Source organism: Chrysochloris asiatica, unplaced genomic scaffold (genome assembly GCF_000296735.1).
Source record: "Chrysochloris asiatica unplaced genomic scaffold, ChrAsi1.0 scaffold00096, whole genome shotgun sequence".
Lineage (NCBI taxonomy): Eukaryota > Metazoa > Chordata > Mammalia > Afrosoricida > Chrysochloridae > Chrysochloris > Chrysochloris asiatica.
This window is the reverse complement of record NW_006408614.1, coordinates 7,806,780-7,828,584: the sequence shown is the minus strand read 5'-3', so window position 1 is coordinate 7,828,584 and position 21,805 is coordinate 7,806,780. Positions and strand designations below refer to the sequence as shown.

The 21,805-nt window shown below is 46.7% G+C and overlaps 1 protein-coding gene across 3 annotated transcripts in view; it reads right to left on the bottom strand.

Moving 5' to 3' along the window:
• AGAP1 (ArfGAP with GTPase domain, ankyrin repeat and PH domain 1) overlaps window positions 1-21,805 on the bottom strand; it is a 664,804-nt gene that overhangs the window by 224,989 nt on the left and 418,010 nt on the right. For 2 of the 3 annotated variants that reach the window (XM_006866771.1, XM_006866773.1), the window contains exon 11: window positions 20,293-20,461. In XM_006866771.1, coding sequence (XP_006866833.1) covers window positions 20,293-20,461 — 169 coding nt within the window. Of the gene's footprint in view, window positions 1-20,264; window positions 20,462-21,805 lie in introns of all 3 variants that reach the window. The other variant, XM_006866772.1, reaches the window with a different exon arrangement.

Genomic DNA, 21,805 nt, shown 5'->3' with positions numbered 1-21,805 from the left:
TGTTGGTGGAGCTCTCTGCTATACGTCCACCCGATCCGCCATCTTGTTTGTTCTCCTCTTCATCCGTTTTAGATTCAGAACACCTCCTTAATGTCATGTAAGTAACTTAGATGAGGGAGCTTGTTTTCAAAAAGTTGGTGGAAAGACCAGATAGGAAGATATCGGAATTTTCCCCAAAACTTTTTCAAAGCCCCCCTCGCATTGCCATTTTCTAGTTTCTCATTACGATAAATACCTGCATGGGGGACATTTTTGGTACCTGCCGGTTTTTCTTAGGACAAAAGCTGTGGAGAGTGATCCCTGGGGAAGTGACATGAAGAATTTCCTGACTCGTGATTTGGTTGCTAATCAATTTCTTATTGATCAGTGGCTATCAGAAGATGTAACCTGAGTGTGTTGCAAACAATCCAGGTTGTAATGGGTAACATAGATGCAAAGTGATGAGCACAGATACTCATAATGATGCTAGTGAAAACAATGTACCCCATGTGGTTGATAAAAAGAGCAAATTATGAAAAGTGTTTTGTAATGGCAAAGCCCACTGCATGTATTAGTTTGTTACTAATCTTGTCAACAGTGGGTTTTTCTTTTCCTCTAATAGTTTTGCTATTATGATTATCTTTTCACAAAAGTTTACAATGATGGAATCATTAATTTTGCTTGTTTTTAAAATCTGGAAGTCTATTCCCATCACGCTTCTCTTCATGTGTAAATGGTTCGCGTCCTGCCTGCCGGTTTCCTGTGTGCTATGGTGTTGGACACGAGCATGTATGAGCTCACACAACCGTCCACTCAAGCACAACTGAATGCCTGCCCCAATGCAGAGGAGCGGGTGGCGAATGCAGCACGGTGGTCTGCGCCATGCCACTGTTAACAGAGACCCCATTTATGTAGAGCGGGGAGTGAGGGAGGGAGAGAGGAGTAAGGAAGGAGGGGGCGGGAGAGAGGGAGGGAAAGAATGAAGGAAGGATGAAAAGGAGAAAGGAGGGAAGTCAGTCAGTGTGTGGGCTCAGCAATGACTGGCTCGCATAATCACATGATCTGACTGTGAGCACTGGACTGCTAATCGCAAGGTTGGGGGTTCAAACCCACAACCACTCCTCGGAAACACTGAATAACTGACTCAATGGCACTTCACAACAAAGAAAACTGGAAGTCCCTGGGGGCGGGGGGACCATTAATAACATGCTCTGGTGCTAATTGGAAGGTTGGTAGTTCGAATCGACCCGGAGGCACTGCAGAAGAAAGGCCTGGTGATTTACTTCCACACAATCAGCCAGTGACACCTCCTCACGGAAGTACCGTTTACTTTGACACATGGGGACACCAAGCGTCCGAGTGGACTGCACAGCCACTGGTTATGAGAGTAGAACCAGAGAGCTGAGGGTGTTGCCGCAGTTGGAAGGTGGGTACGATTCACAGCGAACGCATGGGGTGCACCAGAAAGCAAGCTCCACACTCCCAGCATGCCCCTGGAGAGGATTATCTCAACTGTCACTTAGTCGCCATCCACGGCTCCATGAAGCCTGTAAGGCCACCGTGTCTGTGACACCTGACAACGTTGTACACGGTAAGAACAAACACAGGGAGAGTTTTTTAAAAGCCGCTGACTTGGAACACGGCATTCTGGTAGGGATGCGTTACGAAACATGAAGCTTTGACTTCAAGGTGTCCACGTCTTGTCGTCTAGTCTCACCTGGCACCACGATTCGGAGTCACGGGAGCCCGTGTGCTACAGAGCAGCATTTTCTTGCCTGTGGTCTTTGCGGAAGTCGACTGCCAGGATTTCCTCCCACGGAATGCCTGAGTGAGCCTGAACTACTCCATTTTGGTTCACAAAACTGCAAATGTCTCACACCACCGCAGGCTCCTTGGTCCCACACTTCACCAGCACCCAAACCAACACCCTGCTGACAAGTTATGCACAAGAGTTCCTGCAGGGCAGAGCAGAACTGCTCCCTGGGGTCCCGAAGGCCTCAGTCCTCATGGCAGCAGATAGCCACAGCTTTCTCCCTCAGAAGAGCTTGTAGGTTCCAACCGCTGACCTTTCAGCAGCTGAGCGCTTAATCTCTACACCACCACGGCTCCTCCCTCCCCAACGAACTGAATCCAAATGTTTCCTTTCTTCACTTGCCACACATAATGGTTCTACCTTAAAAGAGTTTTTCTCTTTATGAGATGAATGGTGCTTTTTGGACAGAATTCATGTTGCTTGGAGGGGAGAAGACGGAACGTTGATTTTTCTGGTTCATACTGACTTTCATTTCTTTCCTGGGAGGACAATGAGGCAGTCACATGGCTCCTGTCCCCTCCTGCCGCACAAGGACCTGTTTCTGGTGCTTCTTCTCCCCTCTAGTCCATACGAATCGGGCTGCGAACCTCAGGGTCAGCAGTTCCAAACTACCAGCTGTTCCGTGGGACAAAGATGAGGCTTTCTGCTGCCATAAAGGTTTAGTCTCAGAAACCCTGTACAGGGTCGCTATGAGTCGGAACCGACTCCACGGCACATAACAACAACAGTCCATACGAGGAGCTCTTGCGGGGTGCTATAAGATAAGCACAGGCCATCTAAAAGCAAGGTCAACGACTCAAACCTGTCAGCCACTCACTGAAGACCCTAGAGAGGGCCACTATGAGCGAGAGCCAACTGCACCGAGTAACAAACACTATATACACAACTGATCTCCTACGAATCCCCCCACCCCACGAGGTGGACTGATACAGTGACGGCCAAAATGGGATCAAACCTAAAAACCAGAGTGTGAGGAGGGTGCTGGATGTGGCAGCGCTTCGTTCGGTCCTACACAGGGTCATTATGAATCAGAACCAACTTGACCACTCCGACCACCACCACCAAGATGTCCCGGTAGCATAGTGGATTCTGAGGTGGGCTGCTAACTGCATGGACAGTAACTGAAATCGATCAGTTGCTCTGTGGGAGAAAGATGAGGCTGTCTGTTTTCATAAAGATTTACAGCCTTGGAAATCCTATACAGGGAAACCCTATACAGAGTCGGAAATGACTTGGTGGAAAATAACCACCAAACACCACCAAGGAGCAAGCCAGGAGCGGAGATTACTTAATGGGCGAGTTTGGGTTTTATCACTTATTAGAAATATTCCAGACACCCTGATGTAGCACACAGCTAAGCATTCAGACACTGTCAGGCTGGTGGTTCAAACTCATCCATTCGTTCCTCCAAAGAAAGACCTGGAGATGTGGTACTGTAAAGCCGCCAGGCGTAGAAGCTTGCATTGTTGGAGCGTCTCTTCTTCGTCACATGGAATCACTATGAGGTCACACAATAACACCAGGAATGTTTCAGAGACAAATAAATCTCGGGTATGAGCTCAAGGACAAACTAGGAGGAGATACACTGATCAGATGCAATAAAGCATTACGAGTACTCTGAGCAGCTCCCCTCAGTGGATGTGGGGAAGCAGCCAAGCGGTGACCTCATGGGCACACAGAGCAGCAGCGCTCTCTCCTCAGGGCCTTGGCTCCACCTGAGCGAATGCCGGCAACTGGTACCTTCTGGAGAACTGCTGGGACAATTTACTGACATCCTTCTTGACCCTCTCTTTTCTTAATGCTCTTCTCCTGCCAAACGCTTTGCTTTGCTGGTTTTGGAAGCAACTTTTGAACAGCTGCAACACTATTCTTTGCCAAGTACAAATTTGTGAGAGAGGGGAAAAGAAAAAAAAAAGGGAAGAGAAGAGAGGTACTTTTATTGTCCTTGTTTTACAGGCGAGGGAATCAAATTAAGGTTGTCGCTCGTTAGCTCCTATCCAATTGGCTATGGAAGAACAGCCACCCCAGGCAGAAGAAGAAACAACACAGGTTGTGGAATGAGCCACTGAGATCCATAGGGTTGTGAGGAGTAGATTACCTGGTCTTTCTTCCTCTAAAACTTTTATACTTTGAGGTGTACCTGTTAGGAGCCCCTGCATGGGGTAAAGAGTTAATATGCTTGGCTGTTAACTGAAAGTTTGGAGGTTCAAGTCCATTCACAGGTACCTCAGAAGAAAGGCCTGGCAAGTAACTTCTAAAACAAAATTCGTCATGGAGCACAGTGCTACTCTGATACACATGGGGACTAGTCTCCGTGAAACAGAGTTCACTTAACAGCAACTGGCCTTTGAAAAACACATGAAAAGGCTTCAAAAAGTTCACGGAAAAGTGGAACTGAAAGATAAAGGCAGTTTTCCACGAACTTTTTGAACACCCCCCCCCCACACACACACACTGTATCTGCTACCACAGAGATGCACAGCTCAGTAACTCCGATGCGCCTCTTACGGTTTTAAATGGACTCATATCAAGGATCAAGTTGCTTCTGTCAGTTCCTACTAAAAGAATTCTTGGTGTTGTGCTGTAGGATAAGCACTGGACTGCTAACCTCAAGGTTGGTGATTCAAACTCTCCAGCTACTCCTTGAAAACCCTATACAGGGTCACTATGAGTCAGAACCGACTCAATGGCAGTTAACAACAACAACAAAACGAAAAATCCATTTGTTGTTGTTAAGTGCCATTGAGTCGGTTCTGAAGCATAGCAAATGTGTATACAATAGAACAAAACATCACCTGGTCCTACGCCATCCTCACAATTGCTGCCACGCTTGAGCCCATCGCTGCCACCACTGTGCTAATCCATCTCACTGGGGTCTCCCTCTTTTTCGCTGACCCTCCCTCCACATTACCAAGCATGATGGCCTTCTCCAGGGACTGGTCCCTCCTGATAATATTCCCAAAGTATGAGAGACACAGTCTGGCCATCTTGACTTCTAAGGAGCACTCTGGCTGCACTTCTTCCAACACAGACTTAATTAGCCTTCTGGCAGTCCATGATACTTTCAACATCCTTCCCTGACATCATAACTCAAATGCGTCAACTCTTCTACCGTCTTCCTTATTTGATGTCTGACTTTCACATGCATATGAGAGTTCAGATCATTGGGGAAGTTCTCCTTACACTGAAAGGTGTGATTCTGATTTAGTGTTGAATGGCATCCCAAAGATCTTGGTCACAGAATGCGATCCTAAACCCAACCCACTGCTGCCAAAGTCAATTTCGACTCAGCTGCCCCAGAGGGTTTCTGATGCTGTAAAACTTGAAGGAAGCAGAAAGTCTCATCGTTCTGCCAAGGAACCACTGCCTGGTTTTACACTTAGCAGCCCAACACCTAATTCACAGTGACACCAGGGATCCTTACATGTTACTATGTTGTTGTTAAGTGCCAGTGAGTTGATTCCAAGGAGCTGCTGGTGGGTTTGAACCGCAGACTGGTGGTTCGCAGTCCAGTTTTTCTTTTACAGTGCACCACAATGTTACCATGGAGGAATGAACACTACTTAACTTCAGTATCTACCGCTCAACATCTCACATGACTCAGTAATATTTATTAACGAAAAACATTGAATCACTGGGTCATGTCACCAAGAGAGGTCCACAGAAGGAGGAGAAATAATGGTCTATGCCTCAAAGGGATGACAATTTAATGATGGAAACAGTGTAACATAAACTGGCCTGAGTGGTAGAAATATATAAACACAGAAACAACTGACAATAAGAAGTCATTTTTCAGAAAAACTAAAGATGCTGCAACCCTTGGACTCAGTAAAATATTCACTTCAGTGTCTTTTCATTTCAGACAATCTCTGAGATTTAGGTGTAAAAGAAACTCCACAGTAAGTTTTTCTTCCCCCTAAAATTAGACCGAATTCTGACACACCATCAAAATCAACTTCAATGAACAGGAATTCAACATGCAGGTTATCCAGACTTTCTGGATCCATGGAGGCTGGACCAACCACCAAAACTACCGTCCTGAAATTATCTTGAACCCTGAAGCCAGAAACTGAAACTGTTCTTGGAGGTCTGCTTTAACCAACATGGCAGTCTGATTTAACAGGTAAAAAATGCCAGCTGGGACACGGTGGTCTTAAAGACCAGACTAATGGAATCAAACTGATCACAGGAACTCGACTGGTTGGACAGGGAGCTTAGGGGAGTCGAGTGCATGCTAACAGGAGAGGAAGAAATCAGAAAAGGAGACAATGATGGCTGCTCTTTCGAAGACTGTCCTGATGTCACCGTACCTGTGGAAATTGTTGAATCGGTGTCTGATTTGCTATGCAGATTTTAAACTGCAATGATAAAGAAAAATGAAGCATGGTTTATGTAAACAGCCGTCACACAACATGAGTTTCCAGATATAGAGGTGGTGGTGGAGATGTCGGTTCCGACTCATAGTGACCCTGTATAGGGTTTCCAAGGCTATAAATCTTTACAGGAGCAAAAAGCCTCATCTTTCTCCCAAGGAACCGCTGGTAGTTTTGAACCACCGACCTTTAGGTTAGCAGCCTGACTTATAACCACTATGCTAGCAGATGTATCTACTTTTACTAAAGATAATCATCAGCCAATAGGCCTCAGCTTGCATGTACGTGTGTTTTAAATTGCTGGGAGACTGTTAGGCAAAAACACCCGATTTACAAACCAGGAGATGAAATGTGAATGGACCACTGAGGAAGACACAGCGTGCTAAGCTCTGAGGTGCTCAGCAACCACAAGCTGCTCACAGGCAGGCGGGGAGACGTCCATGGACCAGTCCATGCCACAGCCAGACCACACTGGGGAGGGGTGCGAATGTGTCCCAGAACCTCTGAGATGAAACAAAGTAAGAACTTTGTTTCCATGTGGACGCCAACGGATTTTAGTTTCAATGTTACATTGTTATTATGATGATGTTGTTTTTTAGTACCTACTCCTGAAACAGCAGCTCAGCGCCTGCGTGTCTGCAGTGTGAGCAGTTTTGATAAACAACCTCTATGGGCCACACAACAGGGATAATGTATCCTTAAGTACCGCCAATGAGCTGCCATTCTGCACAGCCAATTACTTCTGGGCGTCTGTCACTCAAAGGAGAAATGACTGAGCCCATTAGATCAAACCTTTGTCACTGTTCCTAATGCACTCTTAAGCCTCATTAATCTCTGGGCTCAGCAACAGAGCTACTAGGGCCTCATTGCTTCCCCGAACGGGCCCACGCGAAGCCTCTCATCTCTCCCCCAAGTGCCCCGCGTTAATCAAGCTCTCCTTATTACCCCAGCCCTGTCACGCCGAGAGCGCGCTCCCTCTTAAGCACTCTCATTATCAGCCATCTTTAGAGCCGGCTAAGTGGGGGGAAAAAAAGACAGAGAGAGAGAGAGAGAGAGAGAGAGAGCGTGAGCGCGTGAGCCAGGGAGGAAGAGAGGACCACGGAGAAAGAGGAAAGGCGACAGCAAGTCCGATGCCATTAATATTCATGACCATAATTAGTATTCTAGGTCACTGAATATTCATGCTATTAGTTTGGTTTTTTATGGGTTTGCCGATGTCCTGATTGCTGAAGTGTGGAGGAAAACAGCATGGTGGAGACTTTAGATGTTAACGGCAGTGCTGGACTCAAAATACATTTGAGATCCAGCCCCCACCCCTGCTCCCCTCCTCAGACCATCCCCTCTTGATGGCTCTCAGATCTCAAAGCCACTGGGGGCCTGATGTGGAGGGAGGGAGCGAGAAGAAGGAAGGTTTCATGCGGCAATAGTGTAAGCGGGAATCTGGCTGGGAGAAAACTTGATCCATCATTGCAGAACCCCAACCAAGATGTGCTCTTAGAGACAAGGAGGGATCCATCCTCCAGAACAAAGTACTGGCATCAGGAGTGATAGAGAACACAGGATGGAGAGCTGGGGGGACAGGCGGTGCTGGACCCCAGAGGTCTGGCCCTTCCATCTCTTCTGCTATTATGGTCATCCAGGAAGGCTGGCTGAGTGGTACAGGTTTACTGAGATGAGATGATGCTTCATGGCGCTTAAGGAATTGACCCCAAAATATCATGTCTATGCCCACAGCCTCCCTTTTCTCCATCAGTGATGATCAGTCTACTATTATTAATACATGATGCAATTGTGAAAAGTCAGTCTCGGCTGGAACTGACCAGGCCTTTCCAGGAATCTCACAAGAACACCGAGATAGGCAGTTCCCTCACTTACAGATAAGAAAACGGATACTCAGAGACACATCTGCACCAGGCCGTAAAATGTGCAGGTGGGATTAAGGTTTGTGATATTCTGAAGTATTTTGGAATACCTGTGGCACTGAATTTTCCTGTTCTCTATTTGAAGCCCTTATTGATGAGGATCAAAGACTACAACCCTCAGTACGGAGTCCTTCTCAATACAAACAAAGCCAAAATCCTCACACAGCACCAAGAAACAACATCAAGATAAATGCAGAAAAGATTAAAGTTGTCAAAGATTTCATTTTACTTGGATTCATAGTCAACACTCATGGAAGCAGCAGTCAAGAAATCAAATGATTCATTACATCGGGCAAATCTGCTGCAAAAGACCTCTTTAAAGTGTTCAAAAACAAAGATGTCACTTTGAGGACTAAGATGGTGTGCTTGATTTTCAATCGTCTCATATGCATAAGGAAGACCATAGAAGCACCAATGCATTTGAATCATGGTGTTCACAACGAATATTAACTGTGCCAGAGACTGCCAGAAGTAGGAACAAATCTGTCATGGAGGAAGTGCAGCCAGAATATTTCTTAGATGTGAGGATGTTGAGACTTTGTATCACATACTTTGGATATGTTATTTGGAAAAGGACATCATGCTTGCTAAAGTGGACCATCAGCAAGTGAAATGGACAGACAGGCACAATGGCTGCAAGAATGAGCTCAAACACAGCCAACACCGTTGACGATGGTGCTGGGCTGAGCAGGGGTCTCCTCTGTTGGATACAGGGTGACCGTGAGTTGGAACCGTGATTAGATAGCATCTCACAACAACAGCAACTCTATAAATGTCAAAGCGAGCATCAAAGCTAATGTAAGTCAGCACCCTGTCTTCCATGGACGAGATTCTCATCACATCAGTCTGACAGAACACTCACACTAGAAAACACTCTTTTAGAGGTCATTTTACATCCTTCTCTGGAAGCCCACAGGAAATAAGTCGGTAGATTCTCTAACATGAGTGAGAATGGGAACTGAAAATGGTACAATCCTGCATCAGAGAAATAGGCATGCAACGCAGGTATGGGCAGTGAGAAGAGGGGCTGATGGGGACAGGGAAACAGAACCAGGTCTGAGGAAGGGAACCTCCTCTGCATTCTTCTTTGGCTTGTTTGGTTTCTTTTGCTGGAGCAGATCCTTGTGTGCTGTTTATCAAAATGATGCTCTCTATCCCTGTGTGCCACCTAAATATGGATTTCTTCCCTCCTTTCACACCTGACTTTGTGTAAGTTTCTCAGCTCCACACTATTTGTCCTCAAAGGAGATTCCTTCCACTGTCTGTTAGCATGCATGCTGACCTCGAGAGGCACAGGCAGCATGGCGATTTCTCGTTATTACCACAGTAACTCCTACACCCTCCAGTTGAATACTTAAGTCTTCAAGATGGGAAAAGTCACTGGACTATCCCTTTTCATACCAAACATATTTTTGTCTGTTTCATCTTCGATTACCAGGTTTGTCTTTGTTCATTGTGTTGTTGTCAAGTGCCATCAAGTCAGTCATGAGCTCAAGGCAACTTACGCTCACTATGTTGTTATAAAGTGCCATCGAGTCAGTTCCGACTCATACCGACCCTGCGTATGGTTTCCAAGGAGCGGCTGTTGAGTTTGAACCACCAACCTGTGGTTCAAACTGACCTTGAAGTCTAGTGCAATATCCCACAGCACCATACCAGTTGTTGTTACTCAAACCAACCTTATGGTTGAGTGCTGTGAACATTTAACCTTTCTAGCGGCTCCTCGGAAACCCTATACAGGGTCGCTATGGGTCGGAATCGACTTGATGGCACTTAACAACAACAGACTTTTATTTTTTTATTCTTTTTCGCCATGTTTAGTCTTTAATTTTTAGGAACTCTTTTTCCTCAAGACTTACATATAATGTTTTGTTTTGTTTTATGAATACAAAAAATCAGTCACATCTTTGTGATGATAGTAATGACTATTTCCTTTCTAAGTTTCTCTTCATTCTTCCAAATGACCTCTTTTCCTTCGAGGATCAGCTACCCTTTGTTCAGCTTGGTTCTTCACAATCTTACCAGTGCTTATCACAATTGTCTTGGTTGCCTATCTATATTCATGAATAAAAAGTCTGGATTACCAAGGCAGATGAAGGTGTTTCCTCTGTAGCCTTGGAGAATTCTTTCCTGAATAAGAAGGCTGGCTGTGACCTTCGAGAAGCGGGGGCAGGAGTTGACTGGACGGCTTTAGTTTAGACTGAGGGTGTTGGGTGTTGGTGGGCAGGCTGCACTGTTTCCTCTCACTAACTCTGAAATAAGGAGAACTCTGAGGAGGGGCAGACACTTAGTTATGCCCCAAGTGGACAGAGCTGCCTTTCCTGTCCATCTATGTCTTTTTCTTGAAGTCTGACTTTTTCCCTCTGTTTCCTTCCCTTTCCAGCATCAGCAACCAAATCAGCATCTATTATCAGCATCCAACATCAGCATCCACATCCATGCACATCAATATCCAACATCAGCATCAGCATCCGCATCCGCATCCACATCAGTATCCAACATCAGCATCCCATTTGCATCCATATTAGTATCCAGCATCAGTGTCCACATTTGCATCCACATCCACAGGTCCAGATCTCCCCAGGTATGTTGCTAACTTACAAATGTTACAGTTCTTGAACGAGTCACTCAGTCCACTCTTGCTCAGCACACTCGCCTGACAGAGCTGGAAGCCAACCCACATTGCAGAGCAACTTCTGCCTAGGTTAATTTGCCCAAAGTGGCACCTGGGTTCAGTTATCTACATAAATACCTGGTTCTACTGCACTGTGATTTACCGCATCTCGCGGATACTGTTTCATAAATTGATGGCTTGTGAGAACCCAGTACTAAGCAGGTCCAGCGGCGTCACATTTCAAACAGCATGTGATCACTGCATGTCTGTGTGTCACAAGTGAGTCGCATTTCAAGTTCTTCCATAATGCCACTGGATGATTCATGGGGATACTGATGTGGCATTGTGGGATAAGCACTGGACTGCTAACAGCAAGGTTGAAGGTTCAAACTCACCAGCCGCTCCTCAGAAATCCTATTCAGGGTCGCTGTGAGTTGAAACCAACTTGACGGCACTTCACAACTACAATGACACACTTCATAGACTATTTACCAGCATTTTTCTGTGTACTGGGGACCAAAGCATTCCTGTGACTCGCTTGATTGCGATATTCACTTTATTGCGGTGGTCTGCAACCGAACCTACATTACATCCGAGGTTGACCTGTGCACACATTCAGTTACTTTGATGATGTGTTCCCAAGCCTATGGCAACCGATCGCCAGCTGCTAGCAGTTTTACATGTGAAGTGTAGCTGATTGTTTCAGTGCTGATAAGATGTTCCCCATGCTAGCACTGGGCTCCTGGTATAAGACTATAGGATAAACACTGGGCTGCTAACCACAAGGTTGGCAGTTCAAATTCACCAGCTGCTCCCTGGAAAATCTACACAGGGTTGCTGAGTCAGAACCGACTCCACGGCATTTAACAACAATGCTAGGACTAACAAAAGCCTCTCCCCTCCAGGGACAGATTTTTTTTCTCCAAGTCTCTGCTTTGCCCATTTAGCACTTACCTCTGTCTGTCTATGGAGTCCTAGAGTGGTGCTGTAGGATAAGTACTGGACCGCAAGGTCGGGGTGAGCCACAAGGTCAGTGGTTCAAACTCACCAGCTGCTATTCGGAACCCCTAATAGGGTCACTGTGAGTCATACTGACTCAACAGCACTTAAACATTTATCTATACTGATCCTGTTTGTTCTCAGACTGCATCCCCACTGCAAGGTAAGGTCCACTAAGAACTATATCTTCAACTGCCCCATCTGTATCTCTGTGCACTTATGAGAACAAGGGAAATGAAAGCTTTAGTTAACAGTCATCAACAAACAGGTGATGCAGAGCATAAAGCAATGTTATCCAGACCATAAAACCGCTTGGTAGAAAGTCAAAACTGACATAAAGGTATAGTGTTTGAAATAGGGAATGCACTAAGACTACATATTAGAAAATCAAGAGAAATATCCAAATAGCCACTCCAACTAACATGAGTTCAGTAAGATAGCTGAGGATCAGATACACAAAAATCAGAAACTTTCTTATTTTTTTAACCACTTTCTTGTTGTTAAGTGCTGTCAAGTCAGTTTTGATTCATAGCAACCCTGCTCAGGGTTTCCGAGGCTGTAAGTCTTTACGGGAGCAGAAAGCCTCCTCTTTCTCCTGCGGAACCACTGGTAGTTTTGAACCGCTGACCCTGAAGTTAGCAGCCCAACTTGTAACCAGGGCTCCTTAATAACTAAAGTAGAAACTACAAAAGCAAGACAGTTACAATTGGATTCTTTTTTTAAAGGTCAAGCCACACTGTATGTGTTGTTGTGGTTTGGTGCCATCGAGTCGGTTCCAATCCGAGTCTGTAGCAGAAGCAAACACTACCGGGTCCTGCGGTCATTCTCACAACCTCTGCTACTCTGAGCCCAATGCAGCCACTGCGTCAGCTCATCCTGTGAGAAAGGGTTTTCCTCCTCGCTGTCCGTCTCTAGGGACTGGCCCTTCCTGACAACATGTCTGTAGGACGTGAGACAACCTCACCAACCTCTCCACTTCGCAGGGGCTTTCTGGCTGTAATTCTTCCAAGACAGATTTGTCCATTCTTCTGGATGTCCAGGGTACTTTCAGCATCCTTCGCCAACATGATCATTCAAAAGCATCAATTCTTTTCCATCTTCCTTATTCACTATCTTCCTTCCACAAGCATGTGAGCTGACTGAAAATGCCACAGCTTCTGCCAGGTTCATCTTAATCCTCAGTTGTTGTTGTTGTTAAGTGCCGTCGAGTCGGTTCCGACCCATAGCGACCCTGTACAGGGTTTCCGAGGGTGTAAATCTTTATGGGAGTAGAAAGCCTCATCTTTCTCCCGCGGAGCGGCTGGTAGTTTCGAACCGCTGACCTTAAGGTTTGCAGCCCGATTCGTAACCACTACGCTACCAGAGCTCCTCAGAGTGATTATCATTTTTCAAGACAGAAAACCCGAACACTTTACAGGGTTTTTGCAACAGAATCGTCCAGTGCAATTCATCATTTACTTTCTGACTGCTACTTCCATGGACCTGGATTGCTGATCTAAGTAAAATGAAACGATGCTGCTCATTGGTCCAGCTGTGAGGATATCTGTTTTCTTTAGGCTGCGGTATAATCCATACTAAAGGCTGTGTTCTTTGATTTTCATCTGTAAGTGCTTCAAGTCTTCACTCTCCATAAGCAAGGTTATGTCATCTGCACATTGCAGGCTGTTAATGAGGCTTCCTCCAATCCTGAAGCCAAGTTCTTCTTCGTATAATCCAGTTTCTCGGATAACCTGCTCAGGATACAGACTGAATAAGCATGGCGAAAGGATACAACCCTGACGCACACGTTTCCTGAGTTTAAAACATTCAGTATCTCCTTGTTCTGTGGTTCTGCAATTCCTATTAGGTGTTCTGGAATTCCCATTCTTTGCAATGTTATCCATAATTTGTTATGATCCACACAGCCAAATGCTTTTTCATAGTCAATAAAACACAGACAAACATCTTTCTGGTATTTTCTCCTGTCAGCCATTATCCATCTGATTTCAGTAATTACCTCCTTTGCTTCTAGTTCTCTCATGACGCTGGCTTGAATTTCTGGCAGTTTCCTCTCAATGTGTTGCTGCCGCAACCAGCTTTTAATTATCTTGAGCAAAATTTCACTTGTGTGTGGATATTAATGATGGTTGTGGTGATAGTGGTGTGCCGTTCGGTTGGGACTGATTCAGCAACCCTGTACAAGGTTTCCGAGGGAGGCTGTCAATCTTTACGGAAGCAGAAAGCCTCATCTTTATCCTGAGGAACAAATGAAAGATTATCCAGGATAAGCACTTCACCGTAAGGTCGGCGGTTCAAACTCACCAGGCTGCTCCTCAGAAGTCCTACACAGGGTCACTACGAGTTGGAACCAACTGAATAGCATTTAACAACAACAATGACTAAGGTATGGGCCTTGATGCATTCCATTTCATTTTCGATGATTTCCAATTTTCCTAGATTCATACATTGCGCATGTAGTATGATTCGTTGATATTTGCAGCTGTTTCTTCTCATTTAGAGTTTTGCCACACCAGCAAATGAAGGTCCTGAAAATCTTGTTCCATCCACGTCATCATGGTCAACTCTACTTTGAGGAGGCAGCTCTTCCCCAGTCATGTTTCCTGTGCCTTCCAATCTGAGGGGCTTGTGTTCCGGCAGTAGATATGACAAAGTCCCACTGCTACTTATAAGGTTTTCACTGACCAATTTTCAGTTCCAACTCATAGTGTCCCTGAGCAGGGGTTCCTAGGAGAGGCTGGTGGGTTTGAACTGGCGGCCTTGTGGATAGCAGTCCAGTGCCTATCCTGCTGGCCCTCACCAGGACACACCTAAGCAATTCATAAAATAATATGCATAACGGTTACCTGTATGAGAAGATGATTAATTAAACAAAATCCAAGTCACTGCATCGAAAGGAGGGTCCTTTGTCTATAAAACCTTTCTAGACATTTGTTTGGAAACATGGATCAAGGAGCTTGCAAACAGTTGTTTCCAATGCCCGAGCCATTGCACCAATCACCTGTATCCTGAGTTAACAGAGCTAACACACAAAGGTTTGGGTGCAGGTGGGATTGGAGCCAGGAGAAGGGAACGTTTCCTGGGAGAAAAGGCACCACGCATCGAGCAATTTGCCCAGAAAACGAGTAAGAAGGAAAATGAAACAGAAAAGAAATCAACATATCCTGTGCACCCTGAGATCCAAAACCAAACAGCAGAATTCTGATGTGTAGACAGTCAAAAATAAAATTCTGTAGTGTCACATGCTTTAAACAAGTAATTCTACAATAATGAAAATAGCTAACACACAAGTTTAACCTTTGAGTGGTATAAATGGGTAAATGCTCGACTACTAACCGAAATGTCGGCAGTTCAAACCTCTCTAGAGGTGCTGCAGAAGAAAGGCCTGGAGATTGGAAAGGTCCCAACCTTGGAAACTCTACGGAGCAGTGTGACATGCATACAGGGGACTGCCATGAGTTGGAAGCCACTGGCAGCATTTTCAGCTAAAAGACCGGCATTTAGAAGTAGCATTCCCCCTTTACTGACAAGAAATTCAGTGTGTTGGCTGGGATTCCCGGTTATGAAAGAGCCTTCTATATGGATAATGATTTTCAAGACCGAAGCCTTAATTTTCAAAGAGTGATTGAGGTGATAAAGACTCAAATCCCCCAAATGCTTTAATCTCTTAAACCTGAACATGTGTATCATTTTACTGATGGATAATCAGATGCACATGAGGCCTAGGTAAAATGAAAGTCTCAGTGTTTTAATGGCCTGACCTCCCCTCCTGGCTTAACCCAGGCCCGGAGGCTGAAGCTCAGGCTCCCTGTTGGGGCCCTGCCTCTCTTTCTGGTAGCCTCGCCCGCAGTCCAGGTGGGTGCAGATTTCAGAGTGTGCTGAGGACCACGGAGCAGGACTTTTCCCAAAGTAGCATCTTCCAGCTCCCGTCCCCACTAGGCATCCAGGTAAGAAGTGCCAGGCGCCTGTTGGCAGCATCCCAGCTGAGGGTGGGCAGGATGTCAGAGTAAACAGCAGGTAAAACCACTTTAAGCAACTCAGGTGATGCCGCAAAGCCTCCCTTCCGCCCCAGAGAAGGAACTTTAAGGAACTACCTTGAAAATAGCTTCAGTCTCCAGTCTCGTTCAGGCACACTGGGTGGGCCTCCTGGTTTACCGGCACTTGCTGATGTTTGTTATCAAGCCTCATGTCTTCCCCAGAGGATGTGAGTCTCAAGATTGTTGCTGTGTGCCAGCCGGTGAGTTGGTTCCAACTCACAGACTCTATAGGACAGAGCAGAACTGCCCCATGGGGTTTCCAAGGCTGTCGTCTCAATGGGACCCAACTGCCATGCCTTTTTCCCACTTAGTATCTAGTGGGTTTGAACCACTGATCTTTGGTTAGTAGTTGAGCACTGAAACCACCGTGCCACCAGGTCTCCTAATTCAGATAAGACCCCTTACTGGAGGGCGTGGTGAGGGATGGACACCTCCCTCTCTGATGACTGGCAGGTGAATGAGTTCCAACTCTTCTGGAAATTTCTACCTCCAGGGAACTACTCAGGCCCCTTCAACTGCAAATTCATTGTCATAGATTACCCTCAGCTAGGGCCAGAGACGTACAAACATGTTTACGTACACTGAAGTGCATTATTTGTGAAACTGTACAAGTGAAGTGCTAAAAACCTCAACATGCCCAATAGTAGAAATTTACTTCAATAAAATTATCAATGGAGAAGAGATTGACGTTGTCAAGGACTTCATTCTTCTTGGATCAACTATCAACACTCAGGGGAGCAGCAGAAATCAGACGACGTATTGCGTTAGGCAAATCTGCTGCACAAGACCTTTTTAAAGTGTTGAAGAGCAAAGATTCAGCTTGAAGACTAAGGTGCGCCTGACCCAAGCCATGGTATTTTCAATAACCTCATATGCATGTGACAGCTGGACAGTGAATAAGGAAGACCATATAAGAACTGATGCTTTTGAATTATGGTGTTGGAGAAGAATATCAAAAGTGCCATGGGCTACCAAAAGAACCAATAGATCTGTTTTGGAAGAAGTGCAGCCAGAGTGTTCCTTGGAGGCCAGGAATTGCCAAACTTCATCTCTCATACTTCGGGTATATTATCAGAAGGATATCATGTTTGGTAAGGTGGAGGGTCAGAGAAAAAGAGGAAGACCCCCAACGAGATGGATTGGCCAAGTGGCAGCATGGATGGACTCATGCGTGTGCATCAGGTCGCTTTGAGTGGGCACCAACTCAATGGCACCTAACAACAACAACAAAACCCATATGAGGAGTGCAGTGGATCTACAGGATAAGCACTAGACTGTGAACCACAACATTGGGGTTTCAAGCCCACCAGCCGATCCGCGGGAGAAAGATGAGGCTTTCTGTTCCCAGAAAGATTTTTTTAAAAAGCCTCGGAATGAGTTGCTGTGAATTGGAGCTGACTGGATGGCACTTAACGACATTACCCATATGATGAGATACTATCCAATCAAGAAAATGTGTGTCAACAAATACTTAATTGCATTGGAAAATGTTAGTGATATATTGGTAAGCTAAAAAAGTGAATTTCAAAACACTATTTACAGTTCAGACTTTGTTTTTATTGTTTTTAGTTGCACTGCGTTTGCTGTGACCTGACAGGACAGGCTAGAGCTGTCCCATTGGGTCCCAAGGTCCCATCTTTTTCCTATGGAGTGACTGGTGGGTTTAAATCATCAACTTTTCAGTTAGCAGCTGAATGCTTAATCACTGTATTACCAGAGTTCCAGAATCTTCCACATCCATCACTTCTTCAAAGTACTGGTGGCCTCCCTCATCCCACAAACCTGGCACATTCCTACCCATTCTTCAAACCCACCAGAGGCACTGGCTACGCCCTGAAGTCTTCCTGCCCACCTGCCAGGGTAGAGATGACCATAGTACTGCTGGCTGCCTTTCTGTGCCACTCCTGTGGTGAACTAGTGACAACGACGGGTTCAAACTCACCAACAATCATGAGGGTGCTATACATCAGGTTCCCATGAGTCTGTTACACTTACTTCTACACCATTGCGGAGCCAGAGATCCTTCCTGGGAAGGAGTGAGCCTTGTTCACCCCTGTCTACAGGGCCCAGGACATGGTGGCACTCATTAGAAATACAAGAGCTGTTTGTTGACTTGAACTGGGTAGACTTCCACGAAGGGTTACAAGGGGTGGTGGAATGAACTACTGGGTCACTGGCTGGTCTTGATGGTCTATTCCAAAGGTCAGGGGTTCGATCTGCGGCACGCTCAGTTATTCCTGGCACAGAGTGGAGGGTGAGTAAACAATAAAATGTTAAGTACCGAAGCAGACAGCAGCTTTGTTTACACCGTGATTTCTTCCTCGGGCATTTCTTTCATCTTGTCCAATAGTGGTACTGACGCACCCTTCTGACAAGAGCCATTCCGTGGCCATCTTAGAAGAAAGGTCAGCAGGTCACAGGAGAAGAGGTGAAGTAACACCCTGGCCTTGGGGGAGCGCACTGCTATGGCTGTTAGCGGAAGTCCACAGTGATTTCAATGAGACGTCCTAACATTTGTCCCCAGCTTTTGTCACACAAACCACATCACCAGACTCCACACCTCTGTAACACAGCAAGCTTGAACAAACTGCTCAGGCAACGCATGGGGTGCCCTGTACCCCAGAACCCCGACTCTGGTTACTCGCTGTCATTCTGATTTCCATCAGCAACGCCCCAGGTCTCAGGCACCAACATCATCCCTCCTGGGCCCTACGTGACGTTTCAGCAGGCAAAGACACAAGGCTACAAACGGCAGCTAGCTGGGCGGAGCTCTGTTTTGACAAAACTGGACGGGAGCCAGAGAGAAGGGAGGGACATTTTGCTAGAGGAATGACGAGGCTTCCGGAAGGGGTTGCACGGGTGGAAGGGGCTCCGGAAGGGGCTCACTGTGAGAACTAATGAGAGGACGAGAGACCCCACACCGTCCCTGGGGAAGCAATCACATGGACCGAAAGCCACCCCCAGCAGAGAGTGGAGCACCAATGAACAACAGCGTTCTACAAAGGCCACGGGAACATCTGATTTGGAGAATGCTCACTCTCTAAACCTGAATAAAAATTTTTTTTTTTAATCCTCAGAAAGAAACTAAAGGAGACTCAAGTTGCATTAAAGATTGAAAGACATAATTGTCAAGATTCAATAGGAGCAAATTTTAAAAGTGACAGAGATGCAACAGCTTTTTAAAATTCTTGCTCTGAATGGTGTCTCTACTGCCATAAACGGGTTCTCCCGACTTTTTCAGCCATTCCTCCTGCTGTGCAGTTGACAGTCCCGGGACTCTCAGAGACCCTACAGAACAGAGTACAACTGTTCTCTTAGGTTTGTGAGGCTGCAAACCCTCATGGAATCAGACTGCCTCATCTTTGTAGTTGGAGTGGTTGGCGAGCAGTGCAACACTTAACCTGCCGCGGCAGCAGGGCTCCTCATGAACAGAGATAATGCCAAACCCAGTGCTGTTGACCTGCCTTCGACTCCTGGTGACCCTGCATGATACAATCCTTTGGGTTCTCGAGGCTATCACCTTTATGGCAGCTCATTGCCAGGACTTTCTTCTGCGGTACCAGCAGGTTGGTCTGAACCGCCCACCACTAGGTTTAGCTGTCAAATCAAACAGTGTGTACTGCCCAAGGACCTGCACAGGCAACTACTAATGACTTAACGAATCCATGTTTTTTTTGTTGTTGTTGTTGAGTGTCATCGAGTCAGTTCCAACACATAGCAACCCTGTATAGGGTTTTTGAGACTGTACATTTTTGCGAGAGGAAAAAAAAAAACCTAAACACTCATGTTTCTCCTATGGAGCGTCCTGGTGGGTTCAAACCACCAACCTTGTGGTTTGCAGTCCAGTGAAGGCCTATGAAGCCACCACTCTCCCCGTGTCTTGTTTTTGCTGTAAGTGCTGTCAAGTCGGTTCTGACCCACAGCGACCCGGTATGGGGTTCTCAAGGAGCGGCTGGTAAGCTTGAACTGCCGACCCTGAGGTTCAAACCGATTCGCAGTCCAGTGCATTAACCCACAGCGCCACACCAGGGCTCCATATGTCTTGTAGTTGTTGAGTGCCATCAAGTTGGTTCAGACCCATAATGACCCTGTATCGGGTTTCCAAGGAGCAAGTCACCGGTGACCTTGCAGTTGAAACTAACTTAGCAGTCCAGTGCATTAACCCACAGCACCACACCAGGACTCCATGTCTTGTACTGGTGGTGGTGGTGGTGATGTGCTGTGGAGTCGGTTCCGACTCATAGTGACCCTGTAACAGGCTTTCCAAGGCTGTAAATCTTTACAGGAGCAGCAAGCCTTATCTTTCTCCTGCAGAACAGCTGGTAGTTTCAAACTGCTGACCTTAAAGTTCACAGCCCGATTCGTAACCATTACGCTACCAGAGCTCCTATGGCTGGGCTTGCATGTAAGGACTCAAATCTCACTGACCAACCCCAGGCTCACAGAGCTGCTTGCTGTGCACAGCTGGGGCCCCTTGAGAGGTGGTCAGGTAAACGTTGGCAGTGAGGGAGGGCAGCCAGCAGCCGGCACACTGCCGTGACCCTCGGGGTCTCCTTACCTGAGTTTGGCGAGATGTGCAAGCTGCTCACATCCTTGGCCAGGCCGTTGGTTTTCGGACTGGAGATGGGCGCACAGGCCGATGTGGCGCGGGGGGGCCTCTTCCCTGGAACTTTGACGGTGGTCCTCAGAAGGTCAATCTCTTTACCGTGGACATTCTGCATGTAGTCCTGCCAGGAATGAGAGAGACCCAGGAGAGGTTAGTGTGGAATCCCGACAGAAGGCCCTACCAGCCGTCGTGGGCTGTAAACCGCTGACCCTTCGGATGGGGAACGTGTTTGGGAAGCAGGGGAGTTCACATGTGTGCTGGCCTACAACAATGGTGCCCTGATGGTGCTGTTGGGTAGGCACTGGGCAGCTAATTGTAAGGTCAGTGGTTCAAAGCTACCAGCCGCTCCCCAGGAGAAAGATGAGACCTCTCCCAGAGAGAATGACAATCTCAGAAACCCGAGGTAGGGTCCCTGTGGGTGAGAGTCAGCTCCATGGCGGTGGGCTTGGGCAGTACTGGAAAGAGTGCTGGTGACACAGTGGTGTATAAGTACTGGATTGCCAACCAAAAAGTTGGTGGTTCGAACCCACCAGCGGCTCCACAGGAGAACTAGGAGACACCCTACAACTGATGATTTACAGCCTCGGAAAAGCAAGGGGTGAGAGGCAGCTCTACATTTTGGAGGGAGATTCTCAGGCCTTTCTTTAGAATCACCAGATCTGGGTGGACTTGAACCACCAACCTTTTGGTTAGCATGAACCATCTGCAGCACTCAAGGAGAACTTGCTGTTGTCTGAGTTGGCAATGAAATTTGCTATGCGGGGTTGCTGGCATGGGTAAGAAGCCGAATACTCTACATGTAGCAGGTGTGCCATGGGGCTGCCCCTTCCTCCTCCTGTCCATCTGCCCAGCAGGTCTTGTGGGTTACTCAGAGAAGGAGGCCTGGTGGCACAGTGGGTTAAGTGTTTGGCTGAGAACCGAAAGGTCAGGGGCTTGAACCCACCAGCGGCTCTGCAGGAGAAAGATGAAGCAGTCTGCCCTGTAAAAATGGAGAGCTTGGGCGCTCCTAGGGGCAGTTATCTCTATGGGTTGTTATTGAGTCATCGGCAGTGGGTTGGGCTTGGTGTTTGTACAAGTGGTGTTGCCCTTACTCTTATCATTGGTACCAGAGCGTGGTCTCTGTGCGCTGACCTAACCCAGATACTGCAAAAGCTCACGGCTGAGGGGCTGCCTTCCCGGGGACCGAGAAGCCAGCTGGAGAAAGTAGGTGAACACCAAACTATACAGCTGCTTAAATGACTGCCTATTCCCTGGGTAATGGGAACAGGTAATGAGCTCGGCTGCTCACTTCAAGGTTGGAAGTTCAAGCCCACCTAAAGGCACCTCAGAAGAAAGAGCTGGCAGTCCACTTCCAAATAACCAGCCATCCAAAACCTTACGGAGCACAGTTCTACTCGGACACACTCGGATCTGCCATAAGCCAGAGTGGACTTGATGACCACAGGTACTAATTATCTTACTAATT